General features: G+C 38.4%; 2 protein-coding genes across 2 annotated transcripts in view; one reads left to right on the forward strand and one right to left on the reverse strand.

Moving 5' to 3' along the window:
* LOC104962277 (chloride channel protein 1-like) overlaps nt 1-26600 on the forward strand; it is a 222102-nt gene that overhangs the window by 63532 nt on the left and 131970 nt on the right. The window lies entirely within an intron of this gene.
* blk (BLK proto-oncogene, Src family tyrosine kinase) lies at nt 12287-20142 on the reverse strand. Its single transcript, XM_010790704.1, has 14 exons — nt 20062-20142; nt 18919-19001; nt 18471-18564; nt 18305-18335; nt 17919-18012; nt 17725-17823; nt 17508-17611; nt 17229-17378; nt 16665-16817; nt 16384-16563; nt 15701-15777; nt 14790-14940; nt 14172-14303; nt 12287-14008 (listed from the first exon to the last, which is right to left on the reverse strand). The coding sequence occupies exons 3-14, from the start codon at nt 18561-18563 to the stop codon at nt 13806-13808; spliced, it is 1467 nt and encodes a 488-aa protein (XP_010789006.1). The 5' UTR covers nt 18564; nt 18919-19001; nt 20062-20142; the 3' UTR covers nt 12287-13805.

Here is a 26600-nt window from a genome sequence, read left to right on the forward strand (position 1 = left end):
AGCTTTCTTCTATTTTTCCCATTAAACTGTGGGGTTTCTTTGGAAGTTTTTCCTTGTACGATGTCGAGGGTCTAAGGGACAGAGGGTTGTCGTATTGTCATATTGATATTCTCGTACAAACTGTGAAGTCCACTGAGACAATTGTAACATTTGTCGATACTTGGGCTATATACAGTAAATAAACATTGATTGATTGATTGATTCGACATGGGTGTTGCTAAAAAAGAATCCATAGATTTAGTCTCTAATTTTGCTCTCAAAGTGCACCAGATTGATGCTTTTAACTTCAACATTTAAAAAAAAATCTTCTCGGGGGAGCATGCCCCCGGACCCCCCTAGAGGAGGTTAGGTCCAATGTTGACTCCATGGTTACGGCTGACCAATCACAGGTTGGCAGGGGCATGACGTGAACCTCATCTGATTGGTCAATCCCTCCATTTTATTTCACCAAGGGCAGCCAATAGAGAGGCGAAGTCCCACCCATCTACTTCCGCCCCATGGGACCTTATTTCGGAAAAATTATATATTGAAGTCAATGGAGAGAGAAAGATTATCTTTGATCCCTTTTGAATTGTGCCACGAATTACACATATGATGTTTGTCAATCTTAAAAAGTCCTTTCCATGTCAAAAAATAAACTAGAAAGACTACAAATCCCAGAGTCGCGTAAGTGATGTCATTAACGTTACACTTTACACTCGTGTTACTCACCGAAACCTTGTAAAACCGGTCCCGCATGCTGGCTCTTACGGAACCGACTAACTCCCCTTTTCCGTATGTGCAGCTCTCAACATGCCCAGACTTGGAGTGATTTTCACTTCTTTTAATACTTTTCGTCCTCATTCTGAAAGAAAGAGGTGAAATGTGCTAACGTGACGGCCATCTTGGTATTGGTGATGTGTGCGAGACCAGAGTTGTAGTTCATTGAGCGTTTAACACAAATAAAAGTGTTACTTCACAGTTTTACGACACATTTAAATTGTTTTGACTTACAAAGTTATCTTTTAAATTGACAAACATCATATTTGTAATTCGTTGCACAATTCAAACGGGATCAAAAGATAAAAGATAATCTTTCTCTCTCCATTGACTTCAATACATACTTTTTCCGAAATAAGGTCCCACGGAGGTCCCCCGGAAGGGGAGTGAAGGTGTGTTTACCTGAGTGAAGGTGTGTTTACCTGAGGGAAGGTGTGTTTACCTGAAGGAAGGTGTGTTTATCTTAGTGAAGGTGAAACTCTGAGCTGTCTGGGGGAGGGACTTTGATTGACAGCTGTGGGGGGCCCTCAGCACCACGGTGTCCGGCCCCTCAATGCTCACTCACTCCTGCTGCAACCAGAAGAATGAGGTATATCTTTGTGTGTGTGTGTGTGTGTGTGTGTGTGTGTGTGTGTGTGTGTGTGTGTGTGTGTGTGTGTGTGTGTGTGTGTGTGTGTGTGTGTGTGTGTGTGTGTGTGTGTGTGTGTGTGTGTGACCTGAGAGTCTCTGCTCTCTCTCTCTCTGCTTTAGTGAACGGTGGAACCCTGAGCAACACCTGCAGGTTCTCAGTCTGAACGACACAAAGAGCTGTAATTAATACAAGTACATACTCTGCTACTTTATAAAACTACATGTCAGCTTTCATTACTTCACTCATTCAGATGAGTCTTTAAAAATATAACTTATCAATTCAGCCATTTGTTTTAGATTACACTACCAGGAATAGAAGTATTCAAATCATTATAATGACCGGCAACATTAATATGATAACTTTTCATTATAATACAATAATACATAGCACTCTGCAGTCTGCACACTAAGTACTTTAAAGGTCTCCTATTATTCTGTTTCTCATCAATATATCACAGGTCTCAGATATATACAGTACAGAGCTTGTCTCTGATTGGCTGAAACACCAAACAGATCATTGCAGCATCCCATAATCCCCTCTGTTTCAGCCTTGTTTCTAAAGTGCTGATTCTCTGTCTGTTACTTTAGAGGAAAATAAGGAGCCCCTCCCCACGCCCCTCTGAGAGATATTTGGTTAAAAAGAACACAATGGTGCTCTAGGAGGAGATTCAGGTGATAAGGTGGGGGGGGGTTACCTAGGTTGCTGATTGGCTAATGGTTACACAAGCCAAAACATCGTTATGACATCATCAAGTGGCCAAAATCTGATCAGCTCATTTTCAGACAGGTTTTTATATAAATGGATCAGGACAAAAAGTGAGAGATTCTTTTTTCCTGAAACTTTCAGAGTCTCTTTACACAGAGGGGACACATGTTGATGTAGAAGAGACATGAACAAGTGGATTTTGCAGAATAGGGGACCTTTAACTCTGTTTTAACACAGACAGGTACAGACAGAGAGACAGACAGGTACCTGTGCAGGTAGAGCATCGAGCTCCTCCAGCAGGTCTCTCTTGATGTCGCCCACCGGCCCCTCTCTCTTCGGCTCCCCCCCAAGATAAGACTCCATCATTTCTGCAGGAGACATCAATCACATTAACACCTGTTGTCCCTCCTGGTGGTCCAATCAGAGCTGCTGCCTTCATCATGTGATCTACATGTGATAATTCAAGCCCTTAGGATCAGTACTCATATCTGTTACTTGAGTAGTTATGATGATAAACTGAAGCATTTTCAAAATTAACCCAATTAACTGAGTTTTAAATCGTCCTACTTAGTTTATAAGGAAATTATGAAGAGGAACAAATGAAATGATTTGAAAATTATATCTATGTTGGTGCTGATGCTGTTGGCGGTTCTAGTGTTAACAGAAATTTAAATTAAATATGTGTAATGGGAGAGTGTTGTCTGGTTGGTTGGGTGTGGAGGAGGGAGGTTCCCAGAAGGAGAGACGGAGAATGCTAGGAGAGAACTAACGGGGTATGTGACGGAGATTGAGAACTTAACAGAGTTAGTAGATTGTTTTGGCGTGGTTATGGCCGACAGTAACCTGTGATCTTCATAATAAACTCCCGGATAAAGGACAGGCAAAGCCTCCCTGTGTTTCTATAGCGAGACGCTACAATATGTTCTATGCCTAACAGAAAAGAGCAATATAACACACAATGAATGCTTTACTATTGTTCTACCTTATTCACTAAACTAGTTTTCAAATATGTTATTGTCATATTCAAAAGCTACAATGTAGTTATGGCACTTCATTCTTAAGTCCTAGGCTCTTTCAACAACGCAACATAAATATACACAAGACATAAAACAATACAACACTAAGAAGTAGTGCAAAAAAACCATAAATAAAATATAATAGTGCAAGAGAATGTTGTAAGTGACCAATGTGCAGGTAAATACGTAAGAAGTACACTTTATACATGTAAAAAGGAATAAGATGAGCTTAAATTAAATACTGTAGAAGGATAAAATACTGCTTATTTTAGGTATGAATAAATAACTTGTGAGAATGTGTTGTATTCAGCCATCCTCCCTGTCATATGTTATGTATAGAAAGCTCAGAGAGACGCTTTCATATTTTATCAGCAACACAAGAAGCTAATATTTACAAAGTGAAGAATGTTGACATTAGGGACTGTTTTCATTCACTAAATCAAAATCTGTTCCATGGCTTGCAGAAAAGAAAATTAAACACAAAATAGATGCTTTATAATTGCTCTACTTTATACACTAAACCATTGGTAAGAAATGGGTTTTAGCCAATCCCCCTGTTAAGTGTTCTGTATAGCCCAGTGGCTTCTCACCCATCATGGTTCCGATCAGGAAGATGAATCATGTTGATAGGCTGAGGGCATTGCCTCATGAGACAAGCGTTCCACATCAAATTGCTTGTCTAAGGGGAATCTGCAGGCTACTCTGATCTTTATTCATGACACGGTGTAGAGGTCATCAAACATTGGAGACTTATGGACGAATTAGGAATCAGAAGATGGATGCAGCGGATATGGAAATCAAATCATGCAAATATTAGTTTATAACTGCATAAGAGCAGATACATAACTCCCAAGTCACTCAGAAGCATGTTGATCCTTTTAAAAGTGTATTTCAACATGTTTGTCTGTGAAATTAAAGATTTTGGAGGTCAGGAAAAGATTGTTGAAAAGATCCCCCTCCCCTTCTCTGAGGCGTCACCATGGTTTCAATGTGCTCAGTGTGAGCTAGAGCAGATAAAAGCTTTTATAAAAGCATTTAAGAAAGATATTAGATACTGGAGTTACCATGACGGCTGTCTATTTCTAGCTGACATTTCTTTGGTATTTAGCTCAATAGCAGACACTGAAATATGGGGTATTGCGGTGACCACTCGATGTGTTTTGACCTTTGGTGTTGAGTTTCTTTTCAGAGATGTAAAGTCTATATCAGTGGTTCTCAAATGGGGGTACGCGGACTCCTAGGGGTACGTTGGAGTACTGCAGGGGGTACGTGAGATGTATTTTATGTTAATTAAAAACAACATACTTAATGCATTTAAACAAACTACTAATAGTAGATTAACTACTTTATTCAAAGGTTTCCAGTAATTCTGGATAATAAAATGGGGAAAATAAATGGGGTGCTTTCTTTTCCTCTCCCTCTCCTGACAGCCCATCAGTCTCGTGCAGCTCGCTGAACCTGTAATAAGTGACCGGCCGACAGTAAAGAATAAATATATTTATAACTAGTTTAGCTTGTTCCAGAGTAGATAAACTAGCTAAGTGTGTTAGGTCTAACTCTTAGTGCAGTGGTTCTCAAACATTTTCAATAATGTACCCCCTTTGAAATTTCTTTCAGCCAAGTACCCCCTGATCAGCGCAAAAACTATTTGTTAGGGAAAAAAAGCCTATATAAAGAGGTACAGCGCTGCACCATCGGTGTCTGATTTATTAAAACAACAACCTTGTAACTGAGAAACACTTAAATGCTACATTTCAAATGTTTACAATCCATCACTAAATTCATGGCAAACCCATTTTAACATCATGCACTAACACTAAGACGACATTAGTTGCATTGAACTGATCTTTTTAATAAGTTGTACTTACAATGTAGTGAGAAACATGGGCTTGTGCTTCACTGAGGATCTTTGTCATTCTGACAGGGAGGCAACTGCAGTTATTACACTTCGCGTTTTGAAATATGTGTAACTCTGTTAATATAGAACCCACACTGCTCAAACCTTGTTACTTTGCCTAAAATTGGTATATTTATTTATTTTGAGGCGTGGGGAATGAAGAGAAAAATATATATGAGCATTTTATGAGCATGGGATTTTGACCCCTCATATAAATATATGCATAATGCTGCGCTATACTTTGCGGCCACACGCCGTTGCCAAGCAACGCTTATTGTTTAGGTGTCCTTTGATAAGCAGGCATGTCATATCTTAACCCTAATCCTAGAACTAGCTAGATCTGATAGATTTGGACATAAACGCGAGTGAAGTATAACCGGACGCGAGAGAGAGATCAGAGATCAGCTGCTGCTGACGGAGAACACGCAGCTCTGCATTATCACAGCTCCCCCGCTGTGACGGGCCGTTGAGTGGAGCAAAAATGAAATACACTAGAGGAAACATATCTGTAATAAGAGTAAGTTACTGCCTTGCTGGAAGTTTATTTGTAAACCTCTTAGGCTCAACTCCATGATATACAGTAGCCTACATCTGCTAATATATCCCTGTGAAAAAAGGCAACAGACTCAAAATTCTCACATTAATCAACAGATTGAAGAACATACAGAACAAGAACATCTCTCTCCTTAACTTTTTCCAACATTAAAAATGTATTCATTAGATAACTATCTGCCTTTATATAATATCCCTTCTTAATCAAAATGCAGCAAAGAGATGTAAACGCTGCTGTAGGAATCAAAGGGTTAATATGACGCAGGGTTTAAGCTCATAACATAAAAAAAGCTTTTAAAAGTAAGTAGAAAGTATAAAATGTTTAATAATTGATCAAAATTGTGGATTCACTGGGAAGGAATTATAGTAGCATTAACAAGAGAATATTGGAAAGAAAAGAAAAGCTTCAACCACACTGGAAATTGTTCTATTAGGAATTCAAAGAACGGCAATGGAGGAGCCAGAATGATCTACAGGCAGCACTCAGGCTCGTGGCTTTTGGATTCAGCACAGCAGCACTCAACTCGTCCAACACTTGAATTCGGCTTCATTCTAATATTGGATGGAGTTGTTTGTTTTGGACATAATGGCCTGACTGCACTAGTAGCCACTGTTGCTCAGCTGTTTACTGCACGAGGGAGAGTAATCCTTCATTTGATGTGCTCCCTCTGTAATACATGGAGCTCTTTGCAAAAACATACAGCTTACCCACATGATAGGATTTTCAGTCTCAGTGTGGGAGCAGAATGTATGACTGATGGTTTGTGTGATGCTCCTGGAAACACATATTACATCCCTGCAGGTGTTGGAACATTGAAACTGAGAATTGATTTCATAACACAGAGATTGAATTTGCATGGTGCTAAAAAATCTACACATTATGAACACTGTTTCTACAGGCGAAGGGATGGAAGAGCTGACGTCTTTTTCGCAGCAAAGGTTATGCTTGTTCTGTTTTTTTCTCATTGATGTGATATCTTTCAATTCAGAGTCAGATGTCGATTTCCTATGTTTGCAGTCAATTTTACATTTGACAGATTGCATACAGAAATGCCGGCAGCGTGTTGACGAATATCTTCTTGCTGTCAAGTACTTTAGAAGTACATGGTGGAGTTTTGTCATGTGGTTAGTTTGCCATCACTTCAGCAACAACATACTTTAATTTTTCATACTGTATGTACTGTACTATTTTAAAAAACACAAACAAAACTACATGTATTTTTTATTTATTTTAAGAAAGTGGTTCCCAACCTTTTTGGTCAGGCTCTACATGTTTCTCTGTTCATTTGGGACATGATATCGTATAAAGGAGATGGTGTCAGCATTATCTTTATTACATACAACCTAGTGCTCCTGTGTGAAAAACATATTTAGGCCACTAAACTAAACTATACATTAGGAATGTGTCACATTACTGGACTGTTGGATGAATCTTAAACACTACAGCATGGGAATTGCTTAATGCAGCTGGTGTCTTAAAGAGCTGGCTTTTAATGAATAAGTTAAGCAAGTAAAGACCTTTTTAAAAGGCAGAGGGTCACCTTCTCCCAGGGGTTTGAACCCCATTTATCCCTAGCAGCTCCCACAGCTTTAAGTCACATTTGTCTCGTTAGTCATTATTTGATTAAAAAAACATTGTAAGAAAAATATTTCTTAACGACAGGGTTAACAATACCCAAAATAGCTTCACCTGGCAAGAGGAAAGACTCAAAAAGGGAATTGCTTGATGTTCAGTGCCCAGTGAAAGAACTTCATGAGTAATGAGAAATCAGAAAAATGGAAGAGTTTTAATAAGTGACTGCAGACTTCGACTGCTTATAATTAAATATTGTCCATCCTCCTTATGACATTCAGGTCCAAAGTCCAAAGAGTTTTATGCCTCGAAAGGAAAAGCACTTAAGTCCCTAAAATGGAATGACTTTATGAATGAAATTTCTCATCATAGATTTACCTCCTTTTTTCCAAAGTTTTTATCTTCACTTCCCACTTTCTGACATTAAATGTAAAAGCACTTATAGAGAAAGCATACTGTGGTCGAACGTGAAGACCATCCAAGGTCAAAGCCACCTACATGAATATTTACGTTGACATTTGGTACACAATCCCCCGCGAGAAGGGAGGAGGTGACAGCAGGGACCTTAGCAAAGTGCTGCATACTGATCAGGGATGATGAGCTGTCTTGTTGATGAGCTAACAAAAGGTTAATATGTCCATGACGCAAGGAACCAGCTGTTACTTAAGTCCACAGCTGTGTGAGATGTAGCTGAGTGTTTTACTGTGCAGTTAAGGTTCATGGGATTGTACTGTGTGGAGTTAAACTAGCTGAGAGATGTTCGCACTTATACCAAAGTACATTGGTCTGATTCTTCATCATTTTCCACAGTAAATCTCATCATTTTGTCCTTTAATGCTTAACAGTGGAGACAAATGGTCTAAATAGAACATTGGAGGGTCACATTTCAGCCCACATTGCGTAGGCCAGCAGGATCCTCTAGTACTTTTTACTGCACCAGCGCACATATAATTACATTTGCCTGTAGTTACCGGTGCCCTTGACTCATCATTGAGCACAACCACAGTGGTCAATTACCAGATACATTTGAGGGGATGGTGGGGTTCCTGCTACGTTCCTAAGGCTTCTTACAGTAAATGAATTGACAGACTCATATATCAAGAGAAAGTATCAATCTAGCAGATGGTTTTCCAAATCTTTCAGCTCTCCATAAGTTGTGCCCATTTGTGCAGATTTATTTTAGTTTTGGCTTCACCAAAGAAAATTCCATTAGTTCATGAGTTGACAAATGGATGTCTAGTCACGAGCCTTCCTTTTGGTTAGAAACAAGAGAATATAATCAGCCTATATCTATGCAATATGAGCCAAAAGAGTTCTCAGTCTTTATGGTTTTCTTTAATGTTTTGCATTACTTCATATAACAACCGTGCCTCAGGATGTTTAGTTTTCGTACACCAATCGGATGGTTTGATTCCCAGCCACTACAGTCGACATGTCGGAGTGTCCTTGGGCAGGATACTTTACTCCAAAATGCTCCTGACAGTGAATGGTGTGTTAGTGTGTGTGAATGTTGGTCTCCCTAAACCGGTGTCTGACTCTGTATGAATATCTGTGAATGGATGAATGCTGAATTGTATATGTTAGAACGCTGTGGGAGGCAGCTAAGACTGTACAGACACTACATAAATGCATTCCATTTTACATTTAACATTTAACATGCATAATGATAATGTTTTGTATGTCAGAACATGACGTTTTGGATCTTGAAACCAAAACAAGAAGCTGAAAGACCCTAAAATGCTCTGTAAAGCATTAGGCTATACTTCATGAGGGTACTTTCCTCCACCCCTTTTATAATGTTATAATAATATTGGATTTGTATCCAATGGATGTACAGTATGTTATGCTGTGCTGTAGGCTTCATAGAAACACAAGTGTTTTAACTCTTCCCACAAATCATTGTTTGCAGCACTCTATTGGAGCCGTTAAGGGAGCAATTCTATGTTTAAAGCCCTCCTCGACAGAAAAAAAGTTAAGGAAATAAAACTTTGTATTACTGTTGGAGCAAAAAAGCCCATAATGTTTGGTTTTTGCAGAGTAAGAAACAACAGTAAAAAAAAAAATCTTTAAAAAGTCCAACTCGGAGAACAGATTTATTTATAGTATATGTACAAAAAGACTCTAGGTAATACTGTATGTCTTAGAATATATCAAATGTAATCTGTTAGTGTTTTTAGAGAGGTGTGCAAATAACTGATAATGACAAAACTATCCTCCATCTCTTGGTTTTATGGTAAAAGGCTCATTCTGCAAAATGTTTCGCACACATCTTCTGTCATCGTTTTCAAGAGCCCTCACATCTATTGGACCAAACACTCGTGATTGATGGACTCCATTAATATAAAGACATCAAAGCCCAGGAGAGGACATGTGTATGAGGAGCATAATCTCAATTGGACAACATTGAAAACAGCAACATTACTGGAAGATGAAAGCCCATCTCTTTTCATCTGTGCTGGATATGCTCGTCTTTATCTCAGAGAGCAGGGTTACCCTCAGAAGACACTAATGATGTGTTGCCTTCTGCAGGGATCACTCATCAATCTGTGTGTGAGCCGTCGTTTCCCGTCATTATTTGTCTAAGGCAGCTGTGATAAACAATAGGAGGGGAGAGAGGATGATTAAGCCCCCCAACCTTTACCCCACATGTCTTGTCATCTTGTGTTAACATCACGGCTCATTTCAAGGTGATGCTGCCTATCAATCACACGGCAGCGTGAGACGTGATTAATGCTTCTTCCCTCAGTTCACCAGCTGACAGACGGATGTTATCATGATCTGACCCTGTGGGGAAGCTTTTGAGAATAGTGAACAAATATTGGCTTCATAGCATTCACAGTATGTTGAACTGGATGTAAATATTTAGCTTATGCTCGATAGATTGATTCTTAGCATATTTAATGGGTAATTCACCACTGGCGTAAACAGCAGAATTAGCTGATAAAGATGCATACATGAATAATGGGTGAAGTAAAAATATCGTATAAGAATCACCTGTAAACTTGTACATATCTTGAGTGCCTACCAACAGATCTTGAAAGTGCATTTACTATTTAAGTTGTACTTAAAGGTGGGGTATGTAATTTTGGAGAAACCAGCTCGAGTGCGCTAGAATTTGAAAATACACAACCGGAAAAAATCTTCCAGACTTCCTTACAGAGCCCCTCCCCCAACACACACGAACGCGCACATGACCAATGAGGGCACGAGATAAGTTTGTGCACAGATGGAAGGCTGACAGGCAGGTAGACCATCCAGTTATTATAGCCGGACCGGCTAAAATGATTAGTCGTGCTTTTTACAGCGCCACGGCTTCCACAGATGATTTTTTTAAATGTATTTATTGTCAAAGCATTTAATATATTCATTGCTATCGGGATGTTAAGAGCATTCCATGGAATATAACAAAAAGTGTTTCTGAAATAAATTACATAACCCAGCTTTAAGTACCAATTAGAGAGATTTGTACTTTGTACGAGTATTTCGATGTTATGCTACTTTGTACTTCTACTCCACAATAATTCAAAGGTTAATCGGATTGGATTGATATAATCAACCCTTAAATAATAATTTAGTTACACCTGGATTAACATTCACAAGCTACCCTGCATCATACAAAGTCATTACAACTAGCTGCACCTTTACAAGCTTTAATAAACACAATAATGCATTAGTAATTATAATGAAATGGACCATTTTGCATAATAAGTAGCTACTTTTACTTTTGGTACTTTAAGTTTATTTTGATGCTAATACTTTTGTACTTTTACTTGAGTAATCTTTTGAATGCAGGACTTTTACTTGTAACGGACAGAGTATTCCTACACTCTGGTACTTTTACTCAAGTACAAGATCTGGGTACTTCTCCCACCTCTGCCTACCAGCGCACATATACAGTAATAAGACAACACAGTGAGACTTTTGAAGGTTTCAGGAAGTCAGAAACATTGGATTCAACAAGCTATTAAGATGATGCTCCCCTTCCCATGTCACATGCAGGCTCTTTAGAATAAACTGCCCCCCTTTTGATCTATTAACCCATGGCTACCTTTGCAAGCCAATCAGAGCATAATGCTTTCACATGAGCTGTAAATGCCTAAAGAGACAGGCACTTTAACATTTGGACATTCAGATGGTACGAGTAAAATAAACTGTCTTTTTAACATTAAAGCATGTTAACATGATCTAGTAGAAAGCAAAATACAAAGATGTGCTATTAGATGCCTCGTAAAACGGACAGATAAAATCAAATGAATACAGATTATATCAGTGCGTGACTGTCCGGCCCGGTGGTTAGAGACCACAGCTCACATGTCACGATGCCACATCGGATATGTGAGGTTGATCAAAGTTAGACTCTTTAGCAGAACGTTTCATGATAGACCGAAAATTATTCCTGTGGAAGTTGTCACAACAAATGTCCACATAATAATGCGGTCGAGTCATTCAGTATTTCTTTTTTCCAAAACACTAATTTAAAGCAAACCTAAATGGTTTGCATCTCTCCTAGGAACTTCTATCACTATCATCATAACATTGCCAAAACATGACGTTGTGAAGTATCATTTTACAAATTGCTTTTGATGGGAACACTTCACTTTTTCGTGTGAAGTGAGTGAGTGAGTTGAATTTATCAGTACTTCACTGTTTTCATTTATCAGGCTCAACTGTCTCTTTACAGTTTACAGCAGAGTATGTCATGTGAAACTGTGCAACACTGACCTCTGCAGGAGGACAACGGTGTAAACATCACTGTAACCTGCATTAGAAATGTCAGACTTTTCTTTACTAACATGTATGTATTTTTTATTTGCTATATATACGCATAATTTCTGTTGGGAAAACATTAGTCACCATATGACTAAGGGGAAATGTTAATTCCAATAATTGATAAAGATGGGCATCCAAGCCAGTGCAGGGGTTGAAAAGTCCAAACTCACAGTAAAACTGTCCTTGCTTCTATTCTTCAGAAAGATTGATATCACACAGACTGCCAATGTGGCGGCTATCTAACGCTTGCAATGCATTTTAATGAAATTAATGCAAGATGCTGTGATACATAGCTCTCCTACTGTTGCGTCAGTTGGAAACTCTCCAAAGTGTATGTCATTTCATTTATTTTTCTAAGAGCCCTCAGCTCAGCCATATAAATTATCCTTTGCAATCGCTGTAACAGATTGTTTTGATGATTCAACAGGAAAGCAGGCCAGTGGTACATTAACACCGTCTGTCACCGACTGATCTATAAAATATATCTAGACTTATGGCAGATAACACTTACCGTGATGATAGTTGTGAATGTATGAATTCGTTTTAATTTTCTATTAACTTATTCACAGCAGAGTATATACTGTTTGACAAAGGAAATGAAAGTCTTGAAGATTGAAGGTGGTTTACCGACCAACAGATTGAAAAGAAAAAAGTACAAGCACAAAACTGATATTTTAAACCTAAAGGAAATGTGAACACCTCAACCAGTTTGTCATGGGAGGTCATTCTAGCTGTGTGGCATTTCAGGAATGCTGACTCACACTTCCTGTTTCCTGTCCATTCAGGAAGTGGCTGGGTTTAACCCCTGGCTGCCGCGGCCCTTCCATTCTCTTATCTTCAAGATACTGCCGGCCCCCCCGGGGATGCTTAAGCTAGACGATCAAACCCACTGTAATTTAGGAAAGTGAGATGCTTTTAAGGGCTTCCTGTATGCAACTCTTTGTAATCACTCATCACTTTTACATTTTCCTCCATTCACCAATGTAAAAGTTAAAATACCAAACTTTTATTTGGTCTGCAAAAGTGATTACGTATGATTATTATGTTTGTAAGGGATATCCTGTTCATGCAAAGCCTCATTTAGAGTGCCGCCTTCTTTAAAATGATTCAATGCTCTCTGTAGTTTTATGTGTTCTAGAATATTTCTTTATAAAAAAGAAATTAAGCCAGTGTTTTAAAATGCCTAGAATACTTAATTCTGATTGGTCAATAAATAATGTCTCCAGTTTATTAATACATAGCAACAATATTTTGTATCAAATTAATGATCTCTTAGGTTGCCATGTAAAAGGGGGATCCTTTTATATATAAAAATAGGTAAAAATAAGACGTAAATATTTTTATTTAAATAGAATATGTATGCAAGTACAAACGCTCCTAAAAAAGCCCCTTTCCTGTATCCATTGAAAGGAATAATAAAGGGGGGTGGGAAAGTGCAAATTATTGTGCATGTATTCTCAGGCTGCACGTTTCTGTACCATGCAAATGATTCATCTTGAACTCTACCTGGTCCAACTTTGCTGGGTCCATATGCCTTTTAACAGGGCATGGACGGTGTATGTATTCCAATATTTTTTCTTTTAACCAAATCCTAATTATGTCTTCTCATACTACAATGCGAGCCATCAATACCAGGGTAGTTGGCAACCCTTAACATTTCCTTTTTTGACTACAACTTGTTTCAGAAGCTCTTACTGTTAGCTGTCAGCTATCAGCTAATAATAACTTTCAAAATCACTAATAAGATAGGAGTACAAAATTCTGTTCATTTGAAATGTTTGAAAAAGTCTTAAGAAATATATATCTTTGGTTGGTCCTCATCCTTTACCCATGCAAGTCTCACATCTGTCTTTAGGACATGTTGTGGTCTTCAATGTTATCAGCAGGAAACCTTCTCTTTAATCACGGCTGCATCTCATATTGTCCCTCCGTGGCGATGAAGAAGTCGTTGAGAGTGTTCTGCAGAAACTCAAACGTGGGCCGGTCCTCAGACCTCTGCCCCCAGCACATAGTCATAACATCATAGAGTTCCTCAGGGCAGCCGTCCGGACACGGCATCCTGTACGACTGATCTAGACTCCTGATCACCTCTGGGTTGGTCATCCCTGATTAACATAAAGAAAAGACGCATTACGAGACATTGCAATATTTTTAGTCATCATAATGTGCGATTTTCATAGCTGCAAAGTAACAGCTGGTTTCTAAACAATTTAAATATAAGCTAATTTCATTTTTTCTCTCCTTTTACTTATTTCTCACTTCTCTCACCTGGGTAGGGTATCCTTCCATATGTGACTATCTCTGTGAGGAGGATCCCAAAGGACCACACATCTGATTTGATGCTGAATGTGCCAAAGTTGATGGCCTCTGGAGCCGTCCATTTGATGGGAAATTTGGCTCCTAATTGTCAGAGAGAGGGTTGAAAAAGGCAGAGGAAATTGTGTTACTCAGCAGGGAAATGCAAAAGTATGCAGGTGTGTATACATATTTCTTTCACATAAATAAAACATATATAATATGATAGAAGATTTTATCCATATCGCTCACTGCTGAGACTCTACACTATCACATATTCAAACAATAGTGGAGATAATGTGCAACTAATTATCCATTTACACTTTTTTAACATCTGCAAAATATTGTAGAATTGTAAATAGCGTCAACCTTTAAACTTGCAGGAAAAGCTACATAAAAATATGATTTAACAGTCAACAGAATAGATAAAAACGCTTATATTTTTTAGATTTGAGTGTCTATTTAAATTTCAGTGGGGTGGCTGGTGCATTTGCTCCCTTCAATTCATCCAATCAGTATTTCCTAAAATTCTAGCTGAGGCCTTGGATGCATTTATTATCCAATGGGAGGAAACCTTTGTACATACTGTACCTTCTTGAGCTGTGTATTCTGATTCGATGATCCTGGCCAAGCCAAAGTCTGCTATCTTGCAGTGGATGTCATCGCTGACCAAAATGTTGGCTGCACGCACATCTCGGTGAATGTAGTTCTTCCCCTCGATGAACTCCATGCCTTCAGCAATCTGTCATATAGAGAGAAAGTCATTTTGTTAAAAAATAAGACAACTTGAAAGATATCTGTTTTACAGCACATCCATAGGTGAAATTGAGATTTGGTGCACGTGCTGCTTGTGTGTGGTTCCTCTGGTCAGTGTGTAGAGTACAGCTCCAGCATGTGTGTATACTGTATGCGTGCGTGAATAGTGTTTGTGTTTATGATAATGGCAGCAGTGGGTTTAACAGGAAGTGCCAACTATCAGGAAAGGGCTTTTTTCGAAAGGGGCAAGAAGTTCTGAGGGAGCGCACTGCAAATGGAAAATAACATGATTTCCTGTCCGGATGTTAATAATTGACGTATGGGGAGTCTTTCAAGCCAGCAGAGTAGAAGCCTTACCACAGAAACCACACCGCTACTGCTGACGGTTACCACGTGTATTCACATCATAGCAGGTGTGAAAGCATAATTAAACTGACGTTCAGAGGGCTATAATGCGGCCTGTGTGTAAAAAAAAGGCTTTGAGCTCAAACGCTTTTGTTTTTGTCAGAAAATGCTTATATTAACATGGCATGCTTTGGTATTTTTTAGAATGAAATACTGACGCTCTAACAGGCAAAGTAAAACAATAAACATCCTGTAGGCCTATTTAGAAATGTAGAGAAAGCTCTCATGACTGTATTGAGAGGTCTATGATGAACAGGCCACATACTGTACAACATACGATTCTTCGCACTCACGGACATCATGTTGTTAAAATGAGCCATTTACAATCATAAGTCTCCCACCTGCGCTGACATGTCTATCAGCTTATTCATCTTGAGCTTTTTCCCTTCATCTGATTTTAGATAGTCCAGAAGACATCCTGCAGAGGAGAGAGGAGAAGGATGATAACTCTATCATCAACACATTCAAAGTGACAAAGAAACATTGCTGTTTAATAGAAAATACTAGATAAGAGTTTAGATAAGGTTAGATGTTTCTGTACATTAAGTCTTACATGATACTCAAATGTCTGTGTATACATCATTGCAGACACCTGCTCTTTACAGCATCTTTCAGTAGATCAACCTGGCAATACATATTTTAAAGCATTTTGATGAGAGGTTTTGATTGATAGAGTTCCCTGGTCATCTTTAACTATATAGTTCTCTAATTAGTGTTTTCTCTCACCAACAAACTTCTTATATGCTCACTAAATAATGGAACAGCTGATCATAAATGGCCATTGAATATAAACAACTTTCTGACACAGCATCATAAATTGAAAGTTTTTCATTCCTTGGATTTGATTGCATTACTTTGTAAAATGTTGATTAAAAGTAGGCGTTTTTTTTTTAAAGGTTTGGAGCAATGGCTGCAACCAATTCAGCAATTTAATCGTATGGTCAGATCCCCAGAAAAATATTCTGCGACCATGATGATTATAGTTGATTATAAGCATGACACATTTTCTCTGGTTTCAGCTTACCATTGATCATGAACTCAGTGACGATCAGAATGGGCTCCTTGGTGACCACAGCATGGAGGCGCACCAGCCGCTCGTGCTGCAGCTGCTTCATCAGGTTGGCCTCCTGGAGGAAGGCTGCCGGCTCCATGGTTCCCTCCTTTAAAGTCTTTACAGCAACTTTCTGGGTGTTCTTATAGTAACCTGCAGTGGGGATCAACACGTTGCGCTTAACTCACTGCACTCTTCCACCTTGGCTTATAAAGTGTTGCCAATTTCAGGACAATTTGTTAGCTTCCTCTCACCCATCCACACTTCTCCGAACTGCCCGGCCCCCAGTTTCTTCACCATCTTCAAGGTATCTCTGGGAATCTCCCATTCATCAGGAGCCCATGGCAGCTCGGGGGCCTTCTCCTTACAAGGAGCATTCAGCCGCTGGCACAAACCGTCTGATGCGCCTGCACCCAAACGTGACACATGAGGACTTAATTACCAATATCTCTGCTCCCTCTTTAGTTACTATTTTGCTAAGTTAAGTTCCTCAAACATACCCATGAGCTAATGTTCCTTAAATAGTTTTAAAGGCCTGTATGTGTTGGCTACTCACTCATAAGTCGCTGTGCATTAAAAGCCATTCTAGAGATACTCCCTTCTCATCTTGTGGTTTAGTCAGTGGAAAAACAAACAGGAAATGCACAACACAACCCAAGGGTCTAACTTCCCCTTTCAATTAACTTTTGATTTACAGCAGTAAACTAAGGCACAATGTTTGTTCTATTATTTTTTATTAAGGAACAATTCAACTCCCATGTGTAATCTTTTTTAATGATCTTTGTGGATAGGTAAAAAGCGATCTGTTTATTACTTACGGGTGTAGTATTGGACCAGTTTCTGTAGAGATGTGAAGGGGTTGGAGGGGGAGATGTAGTAACCACCTTTGTCCAGACAGCGAATCTTGTAGTGTTTTACCACATCTCCTTGTTCTGGTACATGATCTTTGACTGACAGTGAGAAGGACCCTAAAGGGAAAACACGTAGACCATCCAGTTACATTTAGTTCTTCAAATTGGTCATATTCACATGTTTCTAAATGTGCTTCTAAAAGTCTATTTTGTGGCGTGATTATAAAAAGAGGCCGTGGCAGTCACCTTTGCTGGTCTCGCTCTCTCGAATCAGAAAGGCCCCCGGTTTGTTTCCAGGGGCTAAAAGCATACGTTCGGTCTCTCTCCTACTTATGTCCCTGTAAAACCATCTGCAGAGGAGAGAACCACAAAGGACACTGCATGTAGAAAACTAAAAACACATACAAATTGAGTTCACAGTACAAAGAAGTCTTATCTGCCATGCAGTTTGATGATTTCTTACTTTTCCACCTCCAGTGTATCTGCTCTGGCAACATAATTACACGGGATGTAACCTTCCTGTCCGGTCTCCAAAGATTTAGCCATCCACCATTCTCCCTCACTACAAAAGTGGCAGATCATTTTTATTTATCTGCGTTAGAAGGACAATTTTGTTTCACTGATTAATATACCATGCACTAGGAAGAGAATACTTACTCTTGTAAAACCTTAAGTTTGTCTCCCTTTCTGAAAGGTAGATCCCTGTCGTTGGTTGCTTCGAAGTCATGTTGTGCCACAAAAACAACATCATCTGCAAATAAAGCACATTTATTTTAAAGGAAGAGCTCTGTCTGCTAATACTCTGGAGGTAAAAGTGAATATAGTCAAAGTATATAGCGTAAGCATACAGAATGTTTGTACACTGTCTGTGATAGTGACATGAACGCTATCCCTCCCCCAGAAGAGAAGATAGGAAACACAACTTAGATTTTAATCTCTAAAAGTGGCCTCCTCTTGCTGCTACTAATGTGTCTCTGCAGAGCAACAGTCAACTGCAAAAACGCAGGAGAAAGATTGTCAGAATGCGTGCGGTCAGTGATTACCAGTATCCGTAAGGGTCCGTTCACTTCGTGCCTAAAGAACAGAAAGATATGTCCTATTTAGCATTCAAAACGTGAATAAAAAACAATGGCAAATGAATTAAAGTAAATGAACATACTTTGTACGTATTAAGATGACTATAGATTATCATTTAAAAGGTCTACTTACTATGTAATTGGATTGGTTAGAGGCCTGAGTGCTGAATTTTCTTTTGTAGTTGTCATCCTGTACCTGTTTCTTGTCACTGCAAGCGCAGCCCATCCTGCATATATATTGGAAATTGTCAGTCAAACAGCATACTGCTAACAATATGTTTGGTGGGTGAGGTGTAAGTGTATCATCTCGCCCTTATTATAAGCTCAAGATATTAAAGGCGTTATCTATTGTGCACTGTAATAGATTGATGGAGACGTACAGCCAGATATTAACACTAATACCGTTCTTCCTAAATATACTACAATTCTCTTTATACTATGATGCTTTTTGCCGCCCAAACTAGCATGCTTATCTCATTGTAATAGTACAATACAATGCTGCATAATGCATAACCCTAACCCTAACCCAGTTCATTTTACAATATCAAATTTACAGCATGTATTTTCATTTTGATTTGTACCTGATTAAGCAGAGGAGCCTGAAGCTGTTTTCACTCTCCTCTCCTCCCACTGCAGGGCTCCGTCTGTGAACTCATGCCCGGTGCTGTAAAAATGAATGAAACTCAAAATCAGTATTATCATCAGAGTAGAGACTCTTGGTGAGCTCAAAAACACATCGCTCTCAATAAAAGGAAGTGAGAACGTGTTTTTCTTGATCTTTGTATGGTAGCATTTACCGTTTCTGATACAGCCATAGTGTCATGTCAAGAGTTAAAAATAGAGAAATAAAAGTGCTAAATATAACCAAAGGAGAAGTTTACCATGAACTGTTTGGGTCAATGTGAAAGCATCATGTTTTTCATTTATGGTGAAAAGATAACTGCTGTTTAAAATGTTTACTATCAGTCAGAATAAAGAAAGGACAGTTTGTGCCTCATAACTGGATCACCTTTGTGGATTTGTGTTTATCACAGAAATAAAAATGTGGTTGTTTTGCAAATGTGAAAGTTAAAAAGTCAACTCTTGTACAGTTACAATGTGCTATAACGAAACTTGACTAAGAGGCGTGGGCTAAGCAGTGTGGCATTATTTGCCTTGCTGTTCATTGAATTATGATTCAGCATATTTGTGACTGCACTGTCACAGGAATATTGAAAAAAATACTTTAATTATGCCATAAATGTAACATTTCCCTCAGATAACAACTGCATTGAGACAATCTTAGAGCTTTAAACCCTACAAATATCTCATGACGTGTCATTAAAACTGTGTAAATATTATAAATGACAGTTGAAATACGTACTATAATCTTTTTTTTGTTTTAGGTGTGAATGATGAATATGAATACCCTTATCTGGCCTTCTATACGCACGAGGAATAGTTTTTTTTTCTCAGTCAAATTTTTTTTTTTATCCATAATGTAATAATAGTTTGTAACAACTACTCCAAATATTATCCTTTGTTTATCATTAACCATGTGAATACCAGTAAAACTCTATTAGCTTTGAACCATTAGAGTCATCTGGTTTTCTCCTATTAGAAACAGTTTTTTAAATGTACTTTTGTTAATAATTTCAACACTGTTTAATATGATTGTTCATTGCCTGCATTTCTGTTAATACTGGCAGATTTTGATATGAGACAAACACACAGCAGATAAATACCTTGAACTTGTCCCCCAGCTTGTGTCTTCAAAAGTACTCCAGATGCAAAATGTCTCCAATTTCCTGATTGAAGGCTAATGCTGTCACTCTCCTTTACTGTCTCTCTCTTTCTCTCTCTCTCTCTCTCTCTCTCTCTCTCTCTCTCTCTCTCTCTCTCTCTCTCTCTCTCTCTCTCTCTCTCTTTCTCTCTGTGGCTTTCTCTCTTTCTACTGTCTTTTTCTCTCTCTCCCTCCCTCTAAACACGGCCTCCCCTAAGGAACTACAACAAGTTTACTGTAAATAGGTAGCACTGTTTCTATTTATTTTTGTCCCATAGTTCCCTTTTCCCTTGCATCTGAGGATTTTGATTATCTTACAAAACATTACAAATAGCCTCATCTGCGTATTAAATGTCAGGTATTTAACTTAAATGAAACTTTGATTAAATAAAATGCATCTTTAGTCTACAGACTAACAAATGCAACTCAACCAAGGTCCAATTACAAAGGAAGGAGTTTACTAGTTTCATCAGAACGGTTGATTTCCAAATGTGTGTTTTTTTAGATGTCTTGCATATCAAATGAGATCTGCAGCCCTGCGTGTATCTCTATGGTTGACTATAGGGTTGGCTATAGGTGTGGTTTTGTGCTATATTTAAACCAGTACGCATAGTTTCCATGAATCATATCTCAGTTCCTCAAGTGGTTTTAGCTGTGGTGGGCTTTTGTTTATCTCTTCAACTCGAAGTCCGTGCAGTCTCACAAACAGTGATACATGTTTTTGGTGCCTCTGTGAAGCTGCACACATTCTTGCCACCAGAGGGACCGGTGAACAGGTTGTGAGCCCTCTAGTGGAAATACAATGTTGGAGTATCTGCAACACATTGGAATACTTGATATGTTATTCTCCTAAACCTGTGTAAGGTCAAATTGGAATAAAATTGAAAGAGAAATATTGATTTGAAAGGGATACACATTGTGTACTGTTTTCTAATAGTGCAGCTTTTTATTTCAAGAAGTAATATTATACTGCTAATTCGTCCAGTTATTCTATATCTCCCAATTGTACTTGTTCTACTTTAATATACTGTAGATTTAGGTTCATCTTTTTAATTAATTTCCTTTATTGTCAATTTATAGAAACACAAAAATGGTGTTATTTATTCATTACCTTTTTATTTAGTATACCTTTTTAACTATAGTTACTCTAGTCAAATAAATGTGACAATCAGCCATTACTAACCTTTAATTTAAATTGTAAACCATGCACTCCAGCATGTGCTCTGCATCAGCCAATCAGCTAGCTTCTCCCTCACTGCGAGTGGGACCCAGGTACCCTTTATCAAAAAGACCACTGTATGCTGTCCTGGCCCCAAAATGGTGGATCGAGCTCCCCATTGGTGTCAGAACAGCAGAAAGTCTACACATCCTCCATTGCAGACTGAAAACCCACTTACATAAACGTCTTCAAAGTCTACGCAATGATTCTGTATTCATACAAAATGCAGTCCATGTCTGAGGTACAGTGCTTCCTGTTTGTTGGTGTTCCTCAGTGTTGACACTAGAGGGCGTAGAAAGTCACGTTTTAAACCCCTGACTATTCTAAAGTAGGTCCACTTTACCAGCTTGTCCCTAAATGCATGCCAGTTCTATTAATACATGACCCTTACATTGCCCTCGTATACAAGAAACAATCATTCAATAGAGAGTTGAACTTCTGAGATGCTTTTGTTACGTAACACTTGGGTATCCGTCGCTGGTGCAGATGACAGTGTGCGGATGTGAATACAGATGTGAAGTCTTTGACATTGAGTGGGGGAAAGATCGCGAGCTGATGTGCGGTCAATCTATCAAAGTGTAACAATGCTTTTGGTTTTCACACCATACACTGCAGTTAACCAGCTCTTTCCTATTCTCATCACACAATACAGCGAAGAGGGAATTCACCTCCTTCGATAAACACAAAAACAATATGTCCTTGAGTTATCTGGCAGTAATTATGAACCCTTTTGTTTCTGCTTTGCATGTTCAGTGACTATTAAACGTTATTAAGGATATATCAAGGAACCTTGTGAGGAAGATATCATTCAGAGCATGTCGTGAGCTATAAGTGCGGGGAACAATAAATCTTACAGCACCGGAAGTGTTTGTTTCCTATGGGGGGCTTTTATACAACACGCAACGTGGGGATATTACTCTCTGGGCAACACTTCATAGGTTTTTGTTTGGACCACCTGTGCTCTGTGTGGGGACTGTGCTGTGCTGTAGTTCTCTGAAGGGACAACCTGCACATACACACAAGTAAACACACACACACACACACACACACACACACACACACGCAGGCTGCAGGTGCATGGTGAGTGTTATTGAGTGCGTCCTGGTTACTAACTGCAGTTTCTCTTTATGCTCCCTTCTTCTGGTTTTCCATCAGCTCTTGTTTTCTTCCCAGGGCTTGGCGGATGCTTATGTACAACCCTGTTGGGGTCCCCAGACATTGCATCCTGCCTACAGTTGGGTCATAAGTGGCCCCACAGGATAACCTGAACAACGGTGGGAAAGAAAGGGAGCGTGGGTCTCCTTTACTGACGCAGCCCTGGCCAAAAGCACACATGCTGCCAAAGAGCCTTTCAATTCCTGTCATCAATGTGAGTGTGCACCGCATGTGACCCACAATATGTGCTTATCGGTGGTGGACTCAGTACAAAGTAAAAGTACAAAACTTTTAGAATAAAAAATGTACAAAACATTCCAAAAGTTATAGTTTTCAATCTGCACAACAGTGTTTAGATAACACTTGGTAGCTCATGCCAAGTGGCAAGTAAAGTTGTACCTAAACCATTCATACTATATGATACATTTTTAGATAACATTACATTGACGCTTTTATCCAAAGCGACTTACAATAAGTGCATTCGACCAACAAGATACAAACTTGAAGAAAACAGAATCATATAAGTACATCAGGTTTCATATAGCCAAAACATTTTGGTTTTGGTAGTGCTACTCAACTGGTTTTAGATAAGCCAGTCCTTTATTAGTATATAAGTGCTTTGCAATTCTTTGTTAGTAATTCTATCGCTCGAAGTGGAGTCGAAAGAGATGAGTTTTCAGTCTGGGCCAGAATATGTGCAAGCTATCTGCTGTCCTGATTTCAATGGGGAGCTCATTCCACCATTTTGGAGCCAGGATAGATAATTATATTTTTGAATTATTCATCTGATTCTTCAAAGTAGGTAATGTCACAAAAATGCAATAGAGTAAAAGGTAAAATACATGCCTCTGACATGTAGTGAAGTACTGTAGAATAATAATGTAGAAAAAAGAAATATTCAATTAAAGTACCTTGAAGCCTTAGTAAAGTTCTGGCCTAAATATACTGAGTTACTGTTGAATATTACCTCAAAGCTGCACAGTGAGTGTTCAGTCAGCATTTATTAAAGCTTTGATTTAAGCTCACACACACACACACACACACACACACACACACACACACACACACACACACACACACACACACACACACACACACACACAACACACATCAACACACAGGAACACACTTTTCCTCAATTTTGATCCCCCTTTACATCGCAACAGGCCCCTCTTTGACTTCCTGGCTGTGTGGGAACCATTTCTCTCCTCTGTCACACATGAAGTGAGAGAAGGCCTTGCTCCTGCATTTGCCTTAAAAAGACAAAGTGATTGTCAATAAACAAGGAACAATTGAACTCCCCCTTCATGCATTCAACAGGCATGTTGCTATTCCTCTGGGATCTTCCAAGGTTTTGGGAGAGCTTCACTTTTCCTATTCCTTTTCGGTAGGTGAAACAATTTAAGCTTTATTTCTGGAGTTTACTATAAAATCAGTGCTTCCAACATATAAACATTTAGTGCATGTTAAAGGATAATCTTTATTTTTGGAACATTTATTTATTATTTCATGCATTATTATTTGTGTATCTTAAACTTCATATATGTAACAAGCCATTATTTAGACATTTTTGGGAAAACTCAATATTCCCCTGTACCTGTCACTCTTTGTGTGAAAGTCACATGGCTCTGCAGTCTTGCAGTTGGCAGTCTGGACAGCTGTTCCTGGGGCAAGTTGCTCCGAGGTAAACATGGCCGCGGGAAAGCCCCTTATTATTGTGCTCCGGATGACGTTCCTCACTCTTCCAGTGTTTACGGTGGAAAATATCTCTGTGCCAGCAAGCAGGTGCTTCCTCCAAAAAACTCTCTGCTTTTTGAGATTTGAGGAATAAATACATCACATCAACTAAAACATTGCTGCAGCATTAATATTTGAAAGAGTTAATATGATAAATATTGATAAGTGGAATAGTGTTATTGTGTTTCATTCTGAAACTGATTAGGTTTTCACCATTTACTTTAAAGCTGAGTACTATTAATCACATTTCCTCCTTGGAAACAATGTGGTCAGTCAATACTTGGTGATTTCTAATTAATCATCATTCTTTTGTATCATTTTACTTAAAACACGGATACAGTGGATCAGCAGTTGTAGTGTTCAGTGCAGAGGTGGGAAGTAACAAAGTAGATTTACTCAAGTACTGTACTTAAGTAAAATATTGAGTATACTATTGTTATGCTACTTTATACTTCTACTCCACTACATTTGAGAGGTAAATAGTGTACTTTTACTCCACTACATTTATTAAATACCTTTAGTTACTTGACCGATTTGGATTAATGATGTGAAATATAATCAACACTTAAATAAGACTTTAGTTAAACCTAGAGGAAATTCACCAGCTACCCTGCAGTATACACAGTCATTAAAACTAGCTGAACCTTTAACAGCACTTTAATGCATCAATAACTATAATCAAAACACTAAATAAATATGATTCTGAAATTGGCCAATCTGCATAATGAGTACTTTTACTTTTGGTACTTTAAGTATATTTTGATGCTAATACTGCTAGTACTTTTACTTGAGTAATCTTTTGAATGTAGGATTTTTACTTACATTGTAGGAATAGCAGAGTATTCCTACACTCTGGTACTTCTACTTTTACTCAAGTACAAGATCTGAGTACTTTTGCCACCTCTGGTTCAGTGTGGCAGATTGATCATCTGCATGTTTGCACGTTATCAATCAATATTCTGAAGCACTGATAATGACTTTGTGGTGCCTTACATACAGTACATCTCTGTGTATGAGTGCAACACGTACATATGTTGTTCCAAGAGTGTTTCATGCATTCTGACATATTTTCAGAAGTGATGACTCATTTTATGTTGTTTTTTTAATTGAATTGTCTGTAAAAAGAATAACAAAAATGACTTAAAAGCAGTTTTTATTAAATAAATAAATACAGTACATTCAATAAAGGTAGTAGCCGCTGCACCACAGAGAATAGCTTATTTTCTTACTCATAAACACTGTTGAATTGTCTAAAATACAGAACAATAGTACAGTATGCCACGATACATACATCTCTGACTTTTACTGTTCCCGTAAACCTGCTCTAGAACTTATTAAAGCTTTCTCGCAGCTTCCTGGTTAAAACTATGAAAATGCATACACTAAAGTTAGTCATCATCCAGTTTTTCCCTTTATATCGAACACTAAAATACTGCCATGGACAGTACTGCAAAGTAGTTAGTAAAACATTCAAAAATAAATATCAGTTTTTCTGGCTTTCCAGAAATAATGACTATAAAAAATATGTATCTTTACCTTTACCTTTGGAACCAAAATGTTTTATTCCATGAAATACATTCGGAACACATTCTTGCTAAATCTAGCAGAAAATGTTGAGCAGCAAATATTGTTATACTGCAGTAATTTGAAGAAAACTACAGTATATGTGCATATACGACATATTTAAGACATTAGTGTAACAGTTGTAGATTCTACAAAGTACCATACATTTAGCACAGTTTACTATTATTGCCATGTGTCTGTCTGGGGCCAGTTTCAGTAGGTAACATGTAACAAACATTTAAAATGCATTAAAATAATACAAGTCTCATTTAACTTTGCATTAAAAACTATGCAAACCGGCTACATATATATATACATTCAAGTTTTGATGGTACATTTCTTCTTCAACTGTATAGTAGTTGTGCATGTGTTCAGTCTCAGCATTACACATGCTGGAACAAAGTGCTTGTTTGTTTGGTGCTTTTTTAACCATAAGTTTCAATCAAGTTAGAAATGAGAATAATCTAGGTCAATTATTTACATTTCACTCTTTGCATTTCTTGTAAGGTCTCTCTCCAGAACCTCACTTTATGTCTTAATACAACAAGAATGACCTCAGACGGCACATTGCCTGCTTCTCGTTTTGAGTTCCTTGTGTACACTCCTCGTCTCACTCTCTTTTCCCACCAGCTTTTGCAGAGTCACGGTCAACTTATGATGAATTCTTTTTCAAAGTCTTTGACTCAAGGCTTGTAACTTCTTCGTGGCTGTTAATCTCATTCTCAGAGTCTTCAACATCAGCATAAGCGCCATCATCCGATTCTGCTTTTACTTGGAGCAAAGCATCAAGTGTCAGTGATGTCTTTTTCTCAGATGCTTTTGTAGCT

Source organism: Notothenia coriiceps, unplaced genomic scaffold (assembly GCF_000735185.1).
Source record: "Notothenia coriiceps isolate Sejong01 unplaced genomic scaffold, NC01 NC01_scaffold00034543, whole genome shotgun sequence".
NCBI lineage: Eukaryota > Metazoa > Chordata > Actinopteri > Perciformes > Nototheniidae > Notothenia > Notothenia coriiceps.

Bases quoted from the DNA above. Each gene is read 5' to 3' on its own strand.
- blk (XM_010790704.1), bottom strand. From the start codon at position 18,563: ATGGGCTGCGCTTGCAGTGACAAGAAACAGGTACAGGATGACAACTAC. The intron at 18,013-18,304 runs GTAATCACTGAC...CTTTATTTGCAG, and splicing joins ACGGACCCTTACGGATACTG to ATGATGTTGTTTTTGTGGCA. The intron at 16,818-17,228 runs GTAAGTAATAAA...GTTTGGGTGCAG, and splicing joins ACTGGTCCAATACTACACCC to GCGCATCAGACGGTTTGTGC.